The sequence below is a fragment of the Furipterus horrens genome, unplaced genomic scaffold (genome assembly GCF_987537825.1).
Source record: "Furipterus horrens unplaced genomic scaffold, mFurHor1.1.pri manual_scaffold_10, whole genome shotgun sequence".
Classification (NCBI taxonomy): domain Eukaryota; kingdom Metazoa; phylum Chordata; class Mammalia; order Chiroptera; family Furipteridae; genus Furipterus; species Furipterus horrens.
In genome coordinates, this window is record NW_028327180.1 from 87,688,487 (window position 1) to 87,706,463 (window position 17,977).

The 17,977-nt window shown below is 41.1% G+C and overlaps 1 protein-coding gene across 1 annotated transcript; it reads right to left on the minus strand.

Annotated features, from left to right (window-relative positions):
- Nucleotides 1–10,547: 10,547 nt before the first annotated feature.
- MED7 (mediator complex subunit 7) lies at nucleotides 10,548–17,641 on the minus strand. Its single transcript, XM_090289664.1, has 2 exons — nucleotides 17,559–17,641; nucleotides 10,548–11,621 (listed from the first exon to the last, which is right to left on the minus strand). Exon 2 carries the CDS (start codon nucleotides 11,602–11,604, stop codon nucleotides 10,903–10,905), a length of 702 nt encoding a protein of 233 aa, XP_090145790.1. The 5' UTR covers nucleotides 11,605–11,621; nucleotides 17,559–17,641; the 3' UTR covers nucleotides 10,548–10,902.
- Nucleotides 17,642–17,977: the final 336 nt, after the last annotated feature.

Here is a 17,977-nt window from a genome sequence, read left to right on the forward strand (position 1 = left end):
GAGTGACTACGGATGGACGGCAGAAACAAGCAGGGGGTTACACTCAAACCTGGGCAAGAGCCAGCTTTGTGCACTCTCCAGGGCTCTCTGCCTCGCAGCACAGAAAACAGGGGCTCAGCCAGGACAAGTCAGCACTCTAAGCTATCACAATATTTACGCAGCAGGTACCTTCTAAGAGAAGTTAATACTGCTCCTGCCCACACAATCAAACCTCTTCAGAGTAGAGGGACTGGGATGGGGTGTAAAAAACTTACCCTCAATAGCTCAGGGAGCCCCCCAGTGGTGACACTGAGAAGGACGAGAAGGGGTCGGCCGTGGAGAACATTCTGTTGCGCTCCGTCTGAGTCACTGTGGGAACTCTCACCACAGTGTCATCTTGAAAAGGCCCGTCCCAATACCTCATACAGAGGCCGTGCTGGTGGGAGAGGTGTTGAGAACGTTCTCCAATGTGACGCTTTTTCTTTCTTTCCATCTGCTTATTAATCAGTCTTTTAATCCAGGTTCAAAGTTAACCATAATCTTCAGTTCAAGGGACATACTTTAAAACAATTTTTACTTATTTACTTTTAGAGAGAGGAGAAGGGAGGGAGAAAGAGAGGGAGAGAATCATAACTGTGTGGTTGTCTCTTGCATGCCCCCAGCTGGGGACCTGGCCTGCAACCCAGGCATGTGCCCTGACTGGGAATAAAACCAGGGACTCTTGGGTTCTCAGGCCGGCGCTCAATCCACTGAGCCACACCAACTAGGGCTCAAGGGACATACTTCTTATCAATTCCAGTGAGCACTCTTTCTTATTTTATTTCATTTTACTATTTTCCTCCTTTGTCCCTGAACCATATTGTCATTTTTAAAAGGCATTAGCCTTTAAAAATTTTTTAATTTTTAATTTATAGATTTCAGAGGAAGGGTAGGGGGAGTAAGAAGAGAGAAACATTGATTTGTTGTTTCACTTATTTATGGATTCCTGATGGGGGATTGAATCTGCAACCTTGAGATGCTCTAACCAACTGAGCAATCCGACTGGGGCTCCGTATTGTCATTTTTCACTTCCCACAGGAATCCACTTTACATGAGAATATTAAGCAGTCCTCCAAAGTGCTTATTCCAGCTAACATTCTCACTGGAGGCGACAAGAACTCTTATGATGCTGCGTGTCTTTGCCAACATCAGTACTGTCAGGCTTTAATTTTTTCCAGTGTGATGGGTGTATGATGACATCACAATACACCCTTAAGGTTAAACTACTGTTTAATGGAAAATATAACAGATGTACAACACATTGCATAAACTTACATTTATAGACGCCCTAACCAAGTAATTGCCCTGGCTGGTTTAGCTCAGTGGATTGAGCGTCGGCCTGCGAGCTAAGTGTCGCTGGTTCGATCTTCCAGTCAGGGTACATCAGAGAAGGAAAACTCTGACTCCAAAAAACCTCCGCTGCCTTGCGGCATACCTCTTCAGGGGAAAGGCTAAGGGAGTAAACCCCGACAGAAAATCCGGAGCCGGAGTCCCTAAGGCGGTTTGATGTTGTAGTCAACACCGGCAACTCCTGCAGCGCACCTGAACCCAAGCTGTATCGACTCCGTCTTTCCCTTGGACCCTTCAGCTGCGAAGAGAGGAGGGGTCTGCTGCATGGGCAACAGCAGACCCTCCGTATTACCCTGCCCAGGCTCTGTAGCTTCAGCTTCACGGGAGAGGACACTCCAGCGTCATCGCAAGATGTCGATTCAACACGGGAGGAGACAGATACCGTGTCACTCCCGAGTCGGACTGCACAGCCATTCTCGGAGGTGCAGATAGACTCTTAAGAAGCTACACCATCGTCTCTCGAGACGAACGGCTGCCGACGAGGAACCAAGTAAGCTTCTGGTAGGGGGTGGGGGGGTGAGGGTGTGTGTGTGCGTTTTTTGTTGTGTTTTTTTGCCAAACTGGTAAGGATATAATGGCATGTTACTGTGGCTTTACCTTGCATATCCATCATCAATTCCAGGTTAAATAAGCACCTTTTCTTTTGTTTAAGATTGAGGCAATTGAGACCCTGAGGGCTCCTGAGAAACTTTTACCTCTCTCCCTTAAAGAATGTAAATTAGGGGGCTTGCCCATAATAAGTTATTATAAAAACAAAAGCAAAAACAAACAAAGAAAAAACAGTTTTGACCTATCTATAGGGGAGGGCAAACAACTGCTGAATGTCTGCTCTTTCTGTCCTATAAATGACCTTCCTCCCCTCCAAAGCTCCAGGTATTTGACCTCATCCTTAGCTCATAATGTCCTTTATTTCTCATTTTCTCTGTCTGAAGGTCTCCTGTATGTGGAGTTACTATATATCACATAAGGCAAATCCTCCCCTTAGTCCTCTTAACAAGGTCATCTTGGCTAGCTGGGGTCTTTGTTCTTCCTACACATTTTAGAATCATCTTATCAAATTAAAAATAAAAAAGAACCTGGTGAAAATCTGATTGGCTTGCACTGAATTCACAGATCAATGTGGGGTAAATTTGACCTCTTCACAATATTGACTGTTCCAATCCATAAACATACTCTTCCCTCTATTTAGATTTTCTTGGAAATCTTAGTAAAATTTAAAATTTTTCTACATAGAGGTCTTCAAGTTACTCCGTGATTTATTTCCTGGGTATTTCATATTATCAATGCTATCTTACATAGTATCTTACTCAAAATTTTTTATTTTGTTTGTTGTGGGATTCTGAAATGCATTTTTGAATGTTGTTCTCTCCAACCAGTAAACTCTTATTAATAAATTACCTGTAGATTGAATTTTCTATGTAGAAAAACATTTTCTGCAAATAATGACAGTTTAGTTTCTTCCTTTTCAATACATTTTTTATTCTACCGTGCTGGTTAGGAAATCTAGTACATATTTGATACCTTTGATAGCAAGCATCGTAGTTTCATTCCATCTCTTAAAGGAAAGATTTTAGCTTCTCACCTTGGATATAATGCATGCTGCAGGTTTTATGGAGGTACCATTTATTAGATTAAGGAAGTTCTCTTCTATTCCTAAATATTCCAAGAGGTTTTCTCTTTTGTCTTTTTCATGAATGAATACTAAATTTTATAAAATGCCTTTTGTGCATCTGTTGAGATGATCAAGTAATTTTTCTCCTTTAATCTATTATTGTGACAGACTACATTAATTTTCTATGTTACATTCCTGAAATAAACATAGATTGGCCATAAAATATTACCTCTTATTTTTTATGTATTACTAGGTTAATGTGCTTTTTTAATGCTAATCTCATAAAAGAGCTGAATAATATTTCCTCTTTTCTTATTCTCTAAGAGTCTGCATAAGATTTGATTTCTTTTTTCTTTCTGGCAATCTTTGGTAGAACTTGCCAGCAAAGCTATTTTAAACAACTTGAAGTTTCTTTGTGATATTTTTGACTACTGGGGTTTTTTTTTGTTTTGTTTTTTTTTTAATCATTAGAAAGTTATTCAAGTTCCTTTTTTTTTTTTTAAAGGTTTTATTTATTTATTTTTAGAGAGTGCAAGGGAGGGAGAAAGAGAGGGAGAGAAACATCAATGCCTCTCACACGCCCCCAACTGGGGATCTGGCCTGCAACCCAAGCATGTGCCCTGACTGGGAATCGTACTGGCAACCTTTTTTTGTTCGCAGGCCAAATCCAGAGCCATACCAGCTAGGACTCAAGTTACCTATTCTCAAACCAATATTGCCTATTTTATAAGAATTTGACCATGTTGTCTAAGTTTTCCAATTTATTGGTATAAAGTTATCTATAATATTTTCATATTGTCTATATAATCTATAATAATGATCATTTTTATTTCTATTGTTTCCTCCTTTTTTTTCTTTATTACTCTCCCTAGTAGGTAGTAATAATTCACAGCCCCGGGCTCATGCACCACCTAAGCCTCCAGGCCCCACCTCATTCCTTCTAGATCAATTAGCAAGCCTGAGACCTGAGTTGCTTGGGGACCATTAGAATGGGTTTTCTCTTTTACCCTCAACATTAGATGATACCTAGCCTAAGAGATAGGTACCATAATTATCATAGTTAAGTAAATAGTAAAGCCCAAATTCTACCATGCCTGTTCTTTTTCTTTCTCTTTCTCTTAAACTTCAGTTTTAATTCTGCCATTGACTAGCTGAAATGTCATGAGTGGGAAATTAAATTTTAATTTCAATTTCCTCATTCATGAAATGTTTTTTATATAATTTTCCAATTTGACTATGCATACACAAATATGGTCTAAGACTATGCCTAGCAATTTGCTTTTATCATATCTTAATCTTTCCACATCAGAACGCTCATTCTTGATGGCTCTTAACTGGTTGCATGGTATTCATAGTAGATCCCCTTGTTTGTTGAATGAATGAATGTGAAAATCGGTAAAGACCCACAAGCCATCTTTCCTTGCAGAGCTGATATCATGCATTCTTGGCCAACCACACCTCCACTGGACTCCCATCTCTGGAATGTCTTTCCTTGTTCCAAACCAGCAGCTTCACAGAATTTGGTCAGATGTTAAGCAAATATGAGAAGCATCTTACTGTTTACTCACTACTAACCAATAATTGCTGAGGTCTTCCCCAGGTCTTGTCTAGGAAACCCTGGGAGAAAGGCTCTGATCAAAAGATTCTTATTCACAACACAATACTGATTACTGTATTTCACACCCTGTTCTCTCCACTAGAAAAGGCCACAGTCAGGCACAGGCAGCCGCCTCACTTGTTGGATGAAAAGCTCAGTATCAGAAACAGAACCTGAGTTTTATCATCTTATTCCCCTCCTCTGGCATCTGGCTGCAGCTACTAAACTTGAGGTGAGAGTGCCACTTACTGTTAGATTCATTACACTGCAATTTGAAACCAGTTCTTCAATCCTTGATTCTGAGTGCCACATGCAAAAGATAAGACTTAGCAGGAAGAATAGCAGATCTTTGATAATTTACTAAGTACCAGAAATTATGTTAAGTGCTTTGTAGCCATAAAACCACAAAACTCGACCCTCAGTTTCATAAAGTGGAGATGATATGTAGGTATCTCCTTAAAATACATAAGTCTAAGACAAAAATGCCTTAACATGTCCAGAGTTCATAATTTCCATGCACAAATCTCTTCTCCCTCAGTCCAGTATCATGTAGTATCTTAAGAGTATGGATTTTATAGGGTCAAAATATTGGATTCTACCTTTAACTCCACTACTTATAACTATGGCTTATTAACTATATGATGCAGTAGAGAGGTGGTCAAGTATGGAGGTTGAGTGTGTAGACTTTAAAACTAGAATTTTTCAATCCTGGCTCTGCCACTCATTCTTTTGGTGACCTTGGGTAAATTACATAACTTCCCAGAGCTCCTGCTTCCTCATCTGTAATATGGGTGTAAAAATCATACTGATTTCATTGGGTTGTTGTGAGGATAAAGTGACTTTGTGCATGTAGTGATTAGAATAGTGTCAACAAAGCCCTATATATGTTTGCTATTATTTCCCATCAAATGGAATTTTTTAAAGTATATTTTATTGATTATGTTGTTAAGAAGTTCCAATTTTTTTCCCTTTTACTCCCCTCTGCCCAGTAGCCCCCTTCCCTCCAGCAATCCCACCCCCCTTAGTTCATGTCCACGGGTCGTGCGTATAAGTTCTTTGGCTTCACCTTTTCCTATATTATTTTTAACTTCAACCTATTTTGTACCAACTGATTATGCTTCTTAGTCCCTGCACCATTTCCACATTTCTCCAAGCTGATAATCCTCCAAATGATCCGCATACACATGATTCTGTTCCTGTTCTGGTTTGCTTAGTTGGATTTTGTTTTTATTTTTTAGATTCAGTTGTTGATAGTTGTGAATTTGTCATTTTAGTGTTCATAGTTTTGATCTTCTTTTTCTTAAGTCTTTCTGACATTTCATATAATAATGGCTTGGTGATGATGAACTCCTTTAGCTTCACCTTGTCTGGGAAGCACTTCATCTGCCCTTCCATTCTAAATGATAGCTCTGCTGGATAGAGTAATCTTGGTTGTAGGTCCTTGCTTTTCATCACATTGAATATTGCTTGCCAGTCCCTTCCTGCCTGCAAAATGTCCTCTGAGAAATCAGCTGATAGTCCTATATGCACCCCTCTGTAGGCAACTCTCCGCCTCTCTCTTGCTGCCCCCAGGACTCTGTCTTTATCTTTCACCTTTGGCATCTCAATCATGATGCGTGCTGGTGTGGTCCCCTCTGGGTCCAGCTTGCCTGGGACCCTCTGTGCTTCCCAAACCTGTATGTCCATCTCCTTCCCAAATTTTGGGAAGTTTTCCTCATTTTTTTCAATTCTTGCTACCTCATTCTGCACTGGTTGACTGTTTTTTTCTTACGTTCCAAATCATTGATTTGAACCCTGGTTTCCTTCCTTTCACCACTGGTTTTGTGTGGATTTTCCTTCGTTTCACTTAGCATAGCTTTCACTTCTTATGCGTTTGCCATACTCAAGCATATCTGTCAAGCCTGTGAGCATCTTTTATCACCAGTGTTTGAATTCTGAGTCTGTTAGGTTGTCTATCTCCTCATCTGTGAGGTTGGCTTTCTCCTCATTGCTTAGTTCTCCCACTGGAACCTTGATCCATTCCCCCTCTTTAGGCCATACTTCTCTGTCTCCTCATTCCGACAGGCTCCTGTGTTTGTTTGCCTCTGCTCACAGGTAGAGCTGTCGCTCCTGTTATGTTGTAAGGGGCAGAGCCTTAGGGATTCGTCAGTACAGGGCAACCTGTTTCACCACACCGTAGCGCTGTATGTGGGGGAGGGGTCCATGAGAAAACAATGCCGCCTGCCCAGCACTTACCCCTTTTCCAGGCACCTCTCCCACTTCCGCACCGGACTGGCACCCCTCTAACTGCTGCCCTGGCCGTCGTTCCCAGAGTGGGTGGGTCTGCGGATGTTCTAGGACCATGGGGGCCCTTTAAACAAGCGGACTCTGCTGAGAGACCAGTAGTTTCTGCCTCCACCCCAACCCCCACTGGTCTGCACAGTCAGAAGCAATGAGGCTTGATTTTCCTCGGTGCTCGGACCGTGGCCTGCGAGTCCAGTGAGGAGTTGGGAACGCTCCCCAGGTGTCCCTCCTGACTTTTTAAAACATGTGACTGCGCTTTTTGCTGGCTCACTGCTGCTGCCACTGCTGCCGCCACCACACCGTGTCCTCTCCACCCTGGCTCCGCCCCTCCTACCTGTCTGGATGAGTATTTTTTCTTTATATCTTTGTTTGCTGGATTTCCATGCAGTTTGATTTTCTGGAACTTCTGGTTATTTCTAGTTTTAAGGTAGTTGTATTCCTTCTTAGACGTGGAGGGAGACACCGGATTTAGGATGAAACAAAATCCTTCTTTGGCCTTTTAAATCCTATAATCTGCCCTCCATCTGCTTCTCTAGCTCTAACCTCTTCCCAATGTGTGGCCACAATAGCCTTTCTCATCCAAATCATGTCAACTTTTTATTTCCTCATGACACCCTTGAACTAGTTGTTTCGTGACCTTAGGAACTAGCACAGGCCTTTTCTAAAATACCACACAGCACAGCTGAAGTTGCCTTCCAAAGCCCTTAACATATAAACATTAACTTAAAAAAAAAGTGAACAAGGCATTTTGAGTAGGCAATAGGGATGTAACTGGAAGCAAAAGTCTTCAGAATGTTACACATATAATATCTGAAGGTTAAGGTGTGAACTTAACACCTTCAAAAATTAACTCATTTTTCTTGTTCATCTTTCTTCCATTTTCCTCCCTACCCTCCAAATCCCTAGCAACTAAACAAGTATCGAGCATAGAAAAGACAATACCAACTAAATGAATACAATGAATACAGGAAAGAATGGGGGTGGTGACCACCCTCACATAGATCAGGTAAATATAAATTAGTACAACCTGTTTACTTTTGCTTTTTATATCAAAAATGTACATGTGCTTAACTTGTATTAGATAGCTATAGTATGGTCAGCACAGCATCTCCTCTCCCCTGGGAGGTGGATCCCTATGCCCATACAGGCATTTGGGGGACTGTCAAATTCTTACAGGACCCAGCTAATTGGTCCAGTTGGAATTAGGAATGCCACCCCTAATTCCTCCCTCCAGACTGGTTAATTAGCCTACTTTTTCTTTTAAATATGAGAGACAACCCCCAGATAGTGATGCAGAAAGACTTAACACTTGGGAACGATCAGCAGCCATGTTCTCCAGCCATACCGTGAAAGAAGCTGCGCAATAAAGATAATGAAGCAGAGAATAAGGCTCACAGACAGAAGATAGACAAGAAAGACAGAGGGGGTCTGGATGGAGTTTGTGTTCCAGTTGCCCTGGAGACCCTCCCAGTCCTCTTCATAGTTTGGAATATTCTACTTATTCTTCAATCATGTAACACAGTATCCTTTCAACGAATCATCCTTTTGCTTAAACTATTTCAAGTAGAGAGTACTGACAATGCAATACTTCTTTAACCCACTGCCCAATGAAATAATTTAAAGATCCTTAAAATCAATGTCAGGGCCCTACCCCAGAACAATGAAATAAGAATCTCTGTGTTCTAGGCCTGGAACAGTAATTTCGAGAGGTACCCAGGCTACTCTTCCAGATATTTTACTTTGATGAATCAATCTATCAGGAATATCCATTATAAGCAGGTGTGCCAGAGATGTATTTTAATCTTCACAAGATCGAAAATTTTATATAAACTTTTAAACTTGCAACTATCAGACCACCAGTGCTACTTTATAGTTCACATCAACTCTGAAAAGACCTACAATATCCTCTCAAAGTCAGATTTTAAGATTCCTAGTGGAATTTAAAACCCATTAATCTTCTCCCCAACACACATTCATATACAAATTATGTTGTAAATCTTGTAACATTATAGTCAATTAGGTTTTTTTTCCCCCTGCAATGATTTGCGAAGCAGCCAAAAATTGGTTTTGTACTTCTTAGCCAAACACCCTCAAAGTTATAAAAGGGTTGAGGGTAAAGAAGTAAATGAGATTTCTTTTGAGAGTTGCTCAAGTGTTAAAGGCAAAGTCTAGCTTGATTCCCCTCCCCCTTCTAATTTAAGCTTAAAAGAGACTGGACTGTGTATTCTGGAGTCTCTGGAGCCTAAAGACCTGCCAGGAAAAAAAAAAAAAGGTGACCAGGGTCTACTTAGGAATAGCCTACATTCCAAAGATTCCTAAAGAGAAGGATGAATGTTTCCCATCTAGAATTGACCTATGGCCACTTTAAACTGGTCTTTGCCAGCTCTAGAGCTGAAGACCTTAACAGAGTACATTCCTTAAGGATGGCATACTGGAAACCAGGGACTGAGGGAAAAATCAAAGGTGGACATCTGGGAAAAGGAATTACCTTTATCAGTGATTCTTAAGTCTTGATTATTTGCACCAGAATAATCTAGGGGCTTTGCTAAACCACAGCGTGTTGAGCACTACCCTAGAGTTTGATTTAGTAGGTCTGGAGTAAGGCCTGAATTGTTTCTAACAAGGCTCCAAGTAATGCTGCTAGCCCAAGACTACACTTTGAGAACCAATGGCCTATATTAAGAGAAACATCAACGGAGAACCTCAGATACATGATAGACTCTCCAGCAAGTCTTTGGTGGAGGGGAGGCTAGAGGGAAGTGAAGAGAAATACAGAAATAAAATCTGTGATCAAAATAAGGTGACTTCTTACTCATAACGAAATCAAATCATCTGGGATTCAGAGGGTGGGTGAAGTTAATGAAAGGAGGGCCTAGTCCTCAATTCATTAAAGGGCCCAAACTGAGTGAACCTTTACCATCTTCAAAATGGTAGTTATCCTGAGTGTGGCCATCCAGCCAGATGAGCATGGAGGATCATGCAAGAAATTTTAGGGGGCAGGCCTGAATTTTTACCCATGTATTCCACTACTAATAACTTAGTCACATGGCCTACACAGATGCCAAAGGGAGTGGGGAAATGTAGTCCCTGGCAGGGTAGCCTTACCTAAGCAACACATCTCAGGGGAGACACAATCTCCAGAAAACACTTAACAGTCTCTACCTTCAAACTCCTTTCTCATTGCAGTCTTCCAGCTTTAAGCAAGTATAAATTTCTTTAAAGGAAATGTACAGCTAATTACCCACACTTTTTTAAAAAGATTTCTTTTTAAAGAGAGAAAGAGAAACATCAATGTGTGATTGCCTTTCATATACCCCCAACTGGGGACCTGGCCCGCAACCCAGGCATGTGCCGTGACTGGGAATCGAACCAGTGATCCTTTGGTTCGCAGGCTGGCATTCAATCCACTAAGCTACACCAGCCAGGGCTACATAAACATTTTTATTACTAAAATGAATGGTTGCAACTAAAAGTGAACAAAGGACTTATATGAATGACTAAAAAATGTTATGGGACCCATCCAGGATAGTGACAAGAGGCTGAGATAATGTGTTTACAGGAACAGTTGAGGAAAAATAAAATTGCTGTTTTATAATTCTATGGGGTTCCTCGCTTTTAACATATTAAAATACTTTTTTAGAGATTTAACAAATTTTAAGTGAAATATAAAGATTTCATAATGTCATATTATATAGTTTGATATCGTTTATTTATCATTCTTAAAGCAAATGACTTAAAAGCAAATTTACTTTTCAAGGCTGAAAGTTTGCTAACACTATTATCTTCAACGTTTACTGCAACAGGAATGTTCCACACAGCAGCACTTTGCTTTTTAAGTTGATCACTCTTAATGCAGTCATCCTCATTTGCCTATGCTTGCCATAAAGTGAAATTACTGCCTGCAACAACTCATAACTGATGAAATTGCAGAGTGAGGTTGTTTACATAAACTACTTATATCTCTTTTAAGACACAAATTAACTAACATACGATGCTATTTACTGCAAGGAAAAAAGAAAAACAACAAAAAGAGAAACATCCTTCACGGTCTTTCATTCATTTCATCAATTAGAACACACAAGGCAGCATCTTTCTCTATAATCTGGTCCTTCCGATGACCTGAATTTTCTCTTTGCTGTTCATTCTGTCCAGTACAATTGTTGCTATCATCAGCATCCACTGGTTCAGTTCTTACTCTCATTCCTGCTTCTGAATGGGGTAAATCATCAGGCAAAGAAGCCAGGCAATTTTGAATCATCTCAATGACTCTTTCCAGATGCTTTTGAAACCTCTCAGCTGTTTCAAGGCGTTGACGTTTTTGCACCTCCATCATGACCCTCAGGGTCTCTCGTGCTTGATGGGGTCGGTATTCATTTATGAGATGATGCACATGTACAAAAAGCAGCTTAAGATCTTCTAGCTTCTCTTCTCGTTTTATACTCCCAGGACTCCTTATCAAAATATCTAAGAGGTCTAAGAAATTAATAAGGATAGACATATTGAGTTTCCTCAGTTCTTTCTTGTGGTCAAACTGCATAGGATGAAGCCGTTCGATGCCCTGACTTTCTAAAGGGCGGATGATAAGATCATCACACTGGAACTGGTTGCCGAACATCATATAACTGTCTTTTATTGGAGGTGGAGGCTTGGGAGCTAGGCCTTCCTGAATATTTTCATCCGTATACTCCTTGATGTACTGCATTGGAGGTGGTGGAAGGGCACTCACTTGCTGTGGCTCACCCATTGTGGAAGATCAACAACCTATAGAAATAGACAAAAGATTTGGAGTATCTCTACAAAACAAACCTGACATATTAGGTGACTAAAGGCAGAATACTTTCCGTTTTTCACCCTCGCAGTTGGGGTCCAGCACAATACAATCTCCTTCGTTTCTGAAACTTAGCAGTTAAACAGGGAAAGGCTGTCACCCTGCTCTAATCATCGAAGTACCTTCCTGGTCTACTTGATACTTTCATCAGCATTAAAAAAAATATGCTGCAGTATATTTTCATCTATAAAGCCTGGATTCCATACCTCACCAGCTATGCCCCAGTTCTCTATTCCTCTCCATAGCCAAACCATCCATGCTGTCTCCCCACTGCATTTGCCCCTTTTTATATCATAGACTGATTTCCAAAAGCATACACTTATAACTCTAATAAAACACTTTGACAAAATTAACTATATTCCAGACAGCTGGTATCATCTGAGCTTCTTTGATAAAATGATGATCCAATTTCATCCCATTTTTTCTGCAAGGTACTATACATGTTTTCTCCTACAGAAATTTCGAACCCAAATTATCTTCTACGGTCACAATAACACCTATTTCATTTTAAGCTTAGGTATATCATAAAACGAGAAGATTCCAAGTGCTCATTTAGATTGATCTTATTAGATTTTGAAGATATAACACCACCATACAACATCAGAGATGGCAAATAATATACTGGAATTTGTGAAGTTCTAAGAACAGCTATGGGGTATCACTGAGTTCCCACCAAGCCACAGTGATAGAGAGAATGCTGTTGAGGACCAATGAGGCAGTGGACATGTGCATCATGAGTTACTGTAACTATACCAGCCACAGTTCACTGCTTTACTAGCCTTCTGCATATTCATTTTTTTTGTCATTATCCAGTCTGGCTTCAACCTCCTACCTCCACAAAAACTGCTCATCAGGTCTTCAACAATCACCACGTGACCAAATCAACTGGCTATTTTTCTACGTGTTGATTACTCAACCTATCAGCATTTTCTTCCTTTTCAACACATTCCCTTCCTCACCCAGGTTTTGTGAGCCTACGTTTGTTTTCCTCCCACCTCACTAACCACTCTCTTCAGTCTCCTGTACTGCCCTTCTCCTTTATCCAAAGTTTAATGCCGGTGTGGATAACAGGGACATTTTATTGATATAATGAAGATCAGAAACTGGAAGGAATACATTTAGGCTGCATGTGTACATGGGTTGTATAAAAGGCATGAAATCAAATTAATTTAAGTTTGAACACCCTAGGAGGCATAGGGTGTCTCAGAAGACTGCCGTGGGACCTCTTCTCTCTAAATTAGGGGTTCACAAGCAGAAAAAGGCAGGCGACATAAAGAGTGAAGCACTATGGGGCAGGGATTAGAGTGAACTAAATAAGCATACACATGCCAGATCTCAAAACCTCCAGCCATTAGCATTCATGTGGGACTGAAAATTCATTGTTCCTCAGTTTCTTAATTTTTCAAAAGAGAGCTAAATCCCATATTTTTATGTGAAATCTCTCAACTTTTAAACACTGCTAATTAATTCCAGAAATTGTCAAGTACTGTGGGGTCAAAAAGAACTTATCTACAACAAACTTGCTGGCCACTAGTTTTAGACCGCTGCTTTAAATTCTTCCTTGGGTGATCCCAGTCAGTTCCATAGCGTTCAATACCATTTCTATCAGTGGTTCTCAAGCAGGGTCAATTTCACCCGCCAAGGAGACATATGGCAAGGCCTGGAGACATTTTTAATTGTCACAGTTGAAGAGGTACTAGTGATATCTAATGGGTAGAGGCTGGGGATACTGCTGAACACTTAAATGCACAGGACAGCCCTCCACAACAAAGAATTAACCAGCTCAAAGTGTCAATGTGTTCTGTCAAAGCAGAAAAACCCTGGTCTATGTTTATGACTCTTTACCTCTAGTCCAATGGCCTCTGAGCCCCTTCTGAATGTCTTGTAAGATGTTCAAACTTAAAAAAAAAAAAAAAAAATCATCCCCTATATACACATACAGCCTACACCTATTCCTCCCAGTTTCTGATCTTCCGTATCTCAACAAAATGTCCCCATTATCTATCGAATGTTTCAAGCCAGAAACCCAAAGGTTATCTTTATCTTCCAGCTTTGTTAACCTCTTCTCCTCCCCATCACTGTCAAATTTATGAAGTCCTATTGATTCCACATCTTCACTAACTCAAATTCATCAAGTACGACCAAGTCACTACTCCCTCTTGCCTTCCCCAGGCATCTTTTTGCTTTCACTACTGTTCTTCTATATAATGGTCAGGATAATTCTTCTTACACCACATCCCTTTTTCTTTATTATATCCTAGCAATACTGTCTTCAAACTAGTACTCTTACACAGTTCTTTAACAGCTTCTGCCTTTGGGTCTTTCCTTAATGCTTTTCTTCCTGCTTCAGGCACTAGCTTAAAATGTCACCTCAAAAGAAAAAACTACTCTGATTGCTCAACAAAAGCAGATACTGCCTTAAGCAGGGGCATCAGCTATTCTCTGTAAAAAGTTGTAAAGGTCTGCTAAAAAGTTGCAAGGGTCTGCTAAAAGGTATTGTCAGGGCACTCGAAAGGGGGAATGTTACAGCCACTCGGTGATTTACAAGCTAAGAAACCCCAGCTCAGCTCCTTTCCATAGACCCTATCTCCTTCCATTTGCTTGTGACTTGTTTGTAACTCTTGTAAAGTTATGTCTTACAGAATGTCTAGCCTCTTTGCAGACATAATTGGTTTATAAAGAATTCAACCACAACTAATATGCTGCAGGTGCAGTTAAAGATAACCTTATGGCCTTGTGAATTTCTGTTACTGCCAAGACATTCCTGCAGCCCTGCCCAGCCCCCACTTCCCAAGGCTGCTTCCCGCCAAAGGAGAAACAAAGAAGCAAACCCCCTATCCTATATAAGCCCTGCCCCAAAGCTCATTCACAGTCAGAGCTCTGTTAGAGACTTGTTCAGGTCTCAGCCCATTTGTGGGCAATAAACTTGGCTTACTTTATACACTGCTTCAGAGCGTTCAATCTCGCCTATGCAGCCACATTATGACGTTTATTCTCTGTACCAGCGCCTGATCTGTCTCCCTAACCAGCCAATAAGGTCCATGAAGGGAAAATTTTTTGACTATTGCAGTTCTCACTGCGGCTACAACCATGCACACAGGAGCTTCATGAATATTTATTGAACAGCTCCATTCATTTCAAGAAAGCGCCAAATCAATGAGAATTTGGAAGTAGGTGCAAACATCCTTAAGTGTGTTCACTCCTTCATATATCTATTGTTCATTAATATATGACAATGAGTATTCAGGGATGATTATAATGATGGATAGATAATATTTGGGTGCATACTGTATGCCAGACACTATTCTAAATACTTTTCTCATGGTTGTGAGAAATCTGAGAAAAGAAAGATGTTCTTTCCATTTTAGAGTTGAGACAATATGGCTCAGAAAGGTTGAGCTGCTTGTGTGGTCACAGAGTTAAGTAGTAGAGGAAGGATCCAGAATTTAAACATCTCAAACACTACACTACACTATGTTTCAAAAGTAAACGAGAAACACTGCCTCCATCCTAGTGCTGCTTACAATCTATGAAGGAAATAACTACAAATTTTAAGACTGCTGCAAAAGAGCAACAGATCTGACTACCAAAAATAAATTTAACACAACAGAATGGTGGTTACGAGAGAGGAAGGTGGGTGGGGAAGGACAAAAGGCTTTGTAAAGGGTCAAACACATCAGAGACTAGACTTTGGGTGATGGGCACAAAATGCAGTATACAGAGGTTGTATTATAAAGATATACACCTGAAATTATATATTATTAACCAATGTCACCCCAATAAATTTAATAAAAATAAATAGGAAAATATATATATAAGCCAAATAAACAGGCAATCCCATTTTTCTGGTATAAAAATGTTTGCAAGCTAAAGAAGCAAATACTAGAAATTTTATTGTTTTTCTAAAAACATATTCTGACTCCATCCCCACTGGAAGAAAAGCACTGACTTCAGGAGTTGCCTGCCTTGTTCACAACTCTACCTCCAGCACCCCAAACAAAACCTAAAAGGTGCTAGATCTTCTGTGAAAGTCTACTGAATGACTCTTTTTAAAACCTACACTGAAAAAGAAAATAGGCAAAAGATGGCAAGAAAAATGCAAACACTAAATAAAGGTGGAAAGATATCCAGACTAATACACCTTTAAAACCAAATTTTAAAAAGGATACTTTCCATCTAACAAACTATCAATATTTCAAATATTCCATCATTCCACCAATATAAGGTAAGCCCTAACATAGAGGTCCCACTCTCCTCCCTCTGGGTTTCTTCAGAGATCATCCCAATTTTAGAAGCAGGCTTTCAGCAATCCTGGCCCTTTAGGGACGCCTTCTGGGGTGGAGAGCACCCATTCACCTAGGCCCTCATCGAAGCCACCATCATGATCACCACCACCTAACACTCTTAGGCGGTAGGCCAGTGCTGCCCTAGAGAATACGGTAAATTCCCATACACAACTGACAGAAAAGGAAATAAATACATATTTGGGATTTAATTTGGCAGTATCAAAAATGTTAATGCTGATATTCTTTGAACAATTCTATTTCTAGAAATTTATTCTATAAAAATATTGGCACAAGTACACACCAAAAAATGTGTATATAATACAGCCATTAAGGAAAGAGGTGGAAGTGCATAGGGCGAGGAGTTATAAATATGTGTACTATTTATTTACAAACTATGACAGCTGCAAAGTTATAATCAACTTTTTAAAACTTTTTACATAAATTCAGATATAGAAATGTAGTACAAATAGTACTAATAAGGAAGCTCCATATTTTCATGCAGATTCTCCAAATGTTAACATTTTCCCTCATTTGCCTTATCAGTCTCTCATCTCTTTACACCCAAATACTGTGGTGCATGTCCCCAAAACAAGAATGTTCTCTTATTAACGACATCATTACAAAAATCAGAGAATTGGCATTGATCTGGAACTTCAACATAAATTTAGACAGCCTAGGTTTCCCCTTCTCAAGCCTCTTTCGGTTTGGGCTTCTCAGCACAATGCCCATTCCTCTGTTGAAGTTGCCATTTTCTAAATGCTAATTAGGGAACAGGTACCATTGTGTTATATCCTTTCTTAATCTTCATAACAATTCTGACTTAAGCTCTGCCATCAATTGCACGTTAGAGATGAGGATCCCAAGTCTCAATGAGGGAAGTGCTGGCACCAGATGAAAAGGTTAGTGAATGGTACAGAGCAGGAATTCTCATGCTCGGTCCTTTTAGTGGCACCGTGCAAGCTCTCCTAGATCTGGAAACTGTGAAGCTTCTAACCGTACAACAGGAACCTGACACGGCATAGAAATTATGCTTATTTCTCCATCACTTCTCTAGAATGAACTTTTCAAGGCGATGTTGGTCTTTAGTAAAACCAGAGCCCAGGCATCGCAGCGCGTTATCCGCGCCCCACCGCTGACACTTGACCCTCTTTGCGCACTGTCGGTGAGGCCTAAGACCTCTGCAGAGGAATCCTGGACGATTAGGCGTGGGATCTCCCTCCCTCCCCGCGCCTATCAGCGATTTCAGGGTCGCTCCGTATGGAAGACGGACAGGGACGGTATTTTCATTTTAGAGCCCGGAGAGGCCAAGTGACTCTTCAAGGCCACACATTTTAGCAAACCGGGTGTTCCCACCTCCTGTCCGGCTCGGCCTCCCCAAACCCAGAAGCCCCGAGCCCGCAGGGCAATCCGCCCCGGGGCTCCACGAGGGGCGGGAAGGCCGCGCTGAGGGGCGCGGGGGAGGGAGGCGAGAGAGCGGACTCCGCGCCAGGTCTCCCCCTTTCCCAGTCTGCCCTGACGAAGCAGAGGGGTCCAGAAAGGGAAAAACGCGCGGAACCGAGCTCCTAACCGTTGCCACCCACTCACCTCTGCTCCGGGGTTACTCTAGCAGCCGCCTTCGCCACCGCAGGCGAAACCCGCTTCCGGCGTCCCCCACCGGGAAAAAGGCCAACGGTGCTGTCTCCTTATTGGCTGGGAGAGCTGTCCTTTAACATAGACTCCAGTCCCTCCTGAAGCCGCTGGCTCCCCATTGCGCCTGCGCATACCTCTTCTTCCCGCCCTGCCCGTGTGCTCAGTCCCTGGAAGCCGCGCGGGGGGGTAGTGGGGTTGGGAGGGTTACCGTGGGGTTGTACCCCGACTTTCTGTTAGTAAAAGTGCAGTAGCAGCTGGTAGCTCCGTGATTTTTTAACACTTAAAATTAAACAAGGCCTCTATATATGCTTTACATAAGAATTAGAAAATAGAGATAAACAGATAATTTTTTAAATTACGTCGACTCTAACCAC

Excerpts from the sequence above, each read along its gene's own strand:
- MED7 (XM_090289664.1), bottom strand. The coding sequence starts at position 11,604 with ATGGGTGAGCCACAGCAAGTGAGTGCCCTTCCACCACCTCCAATGCAG.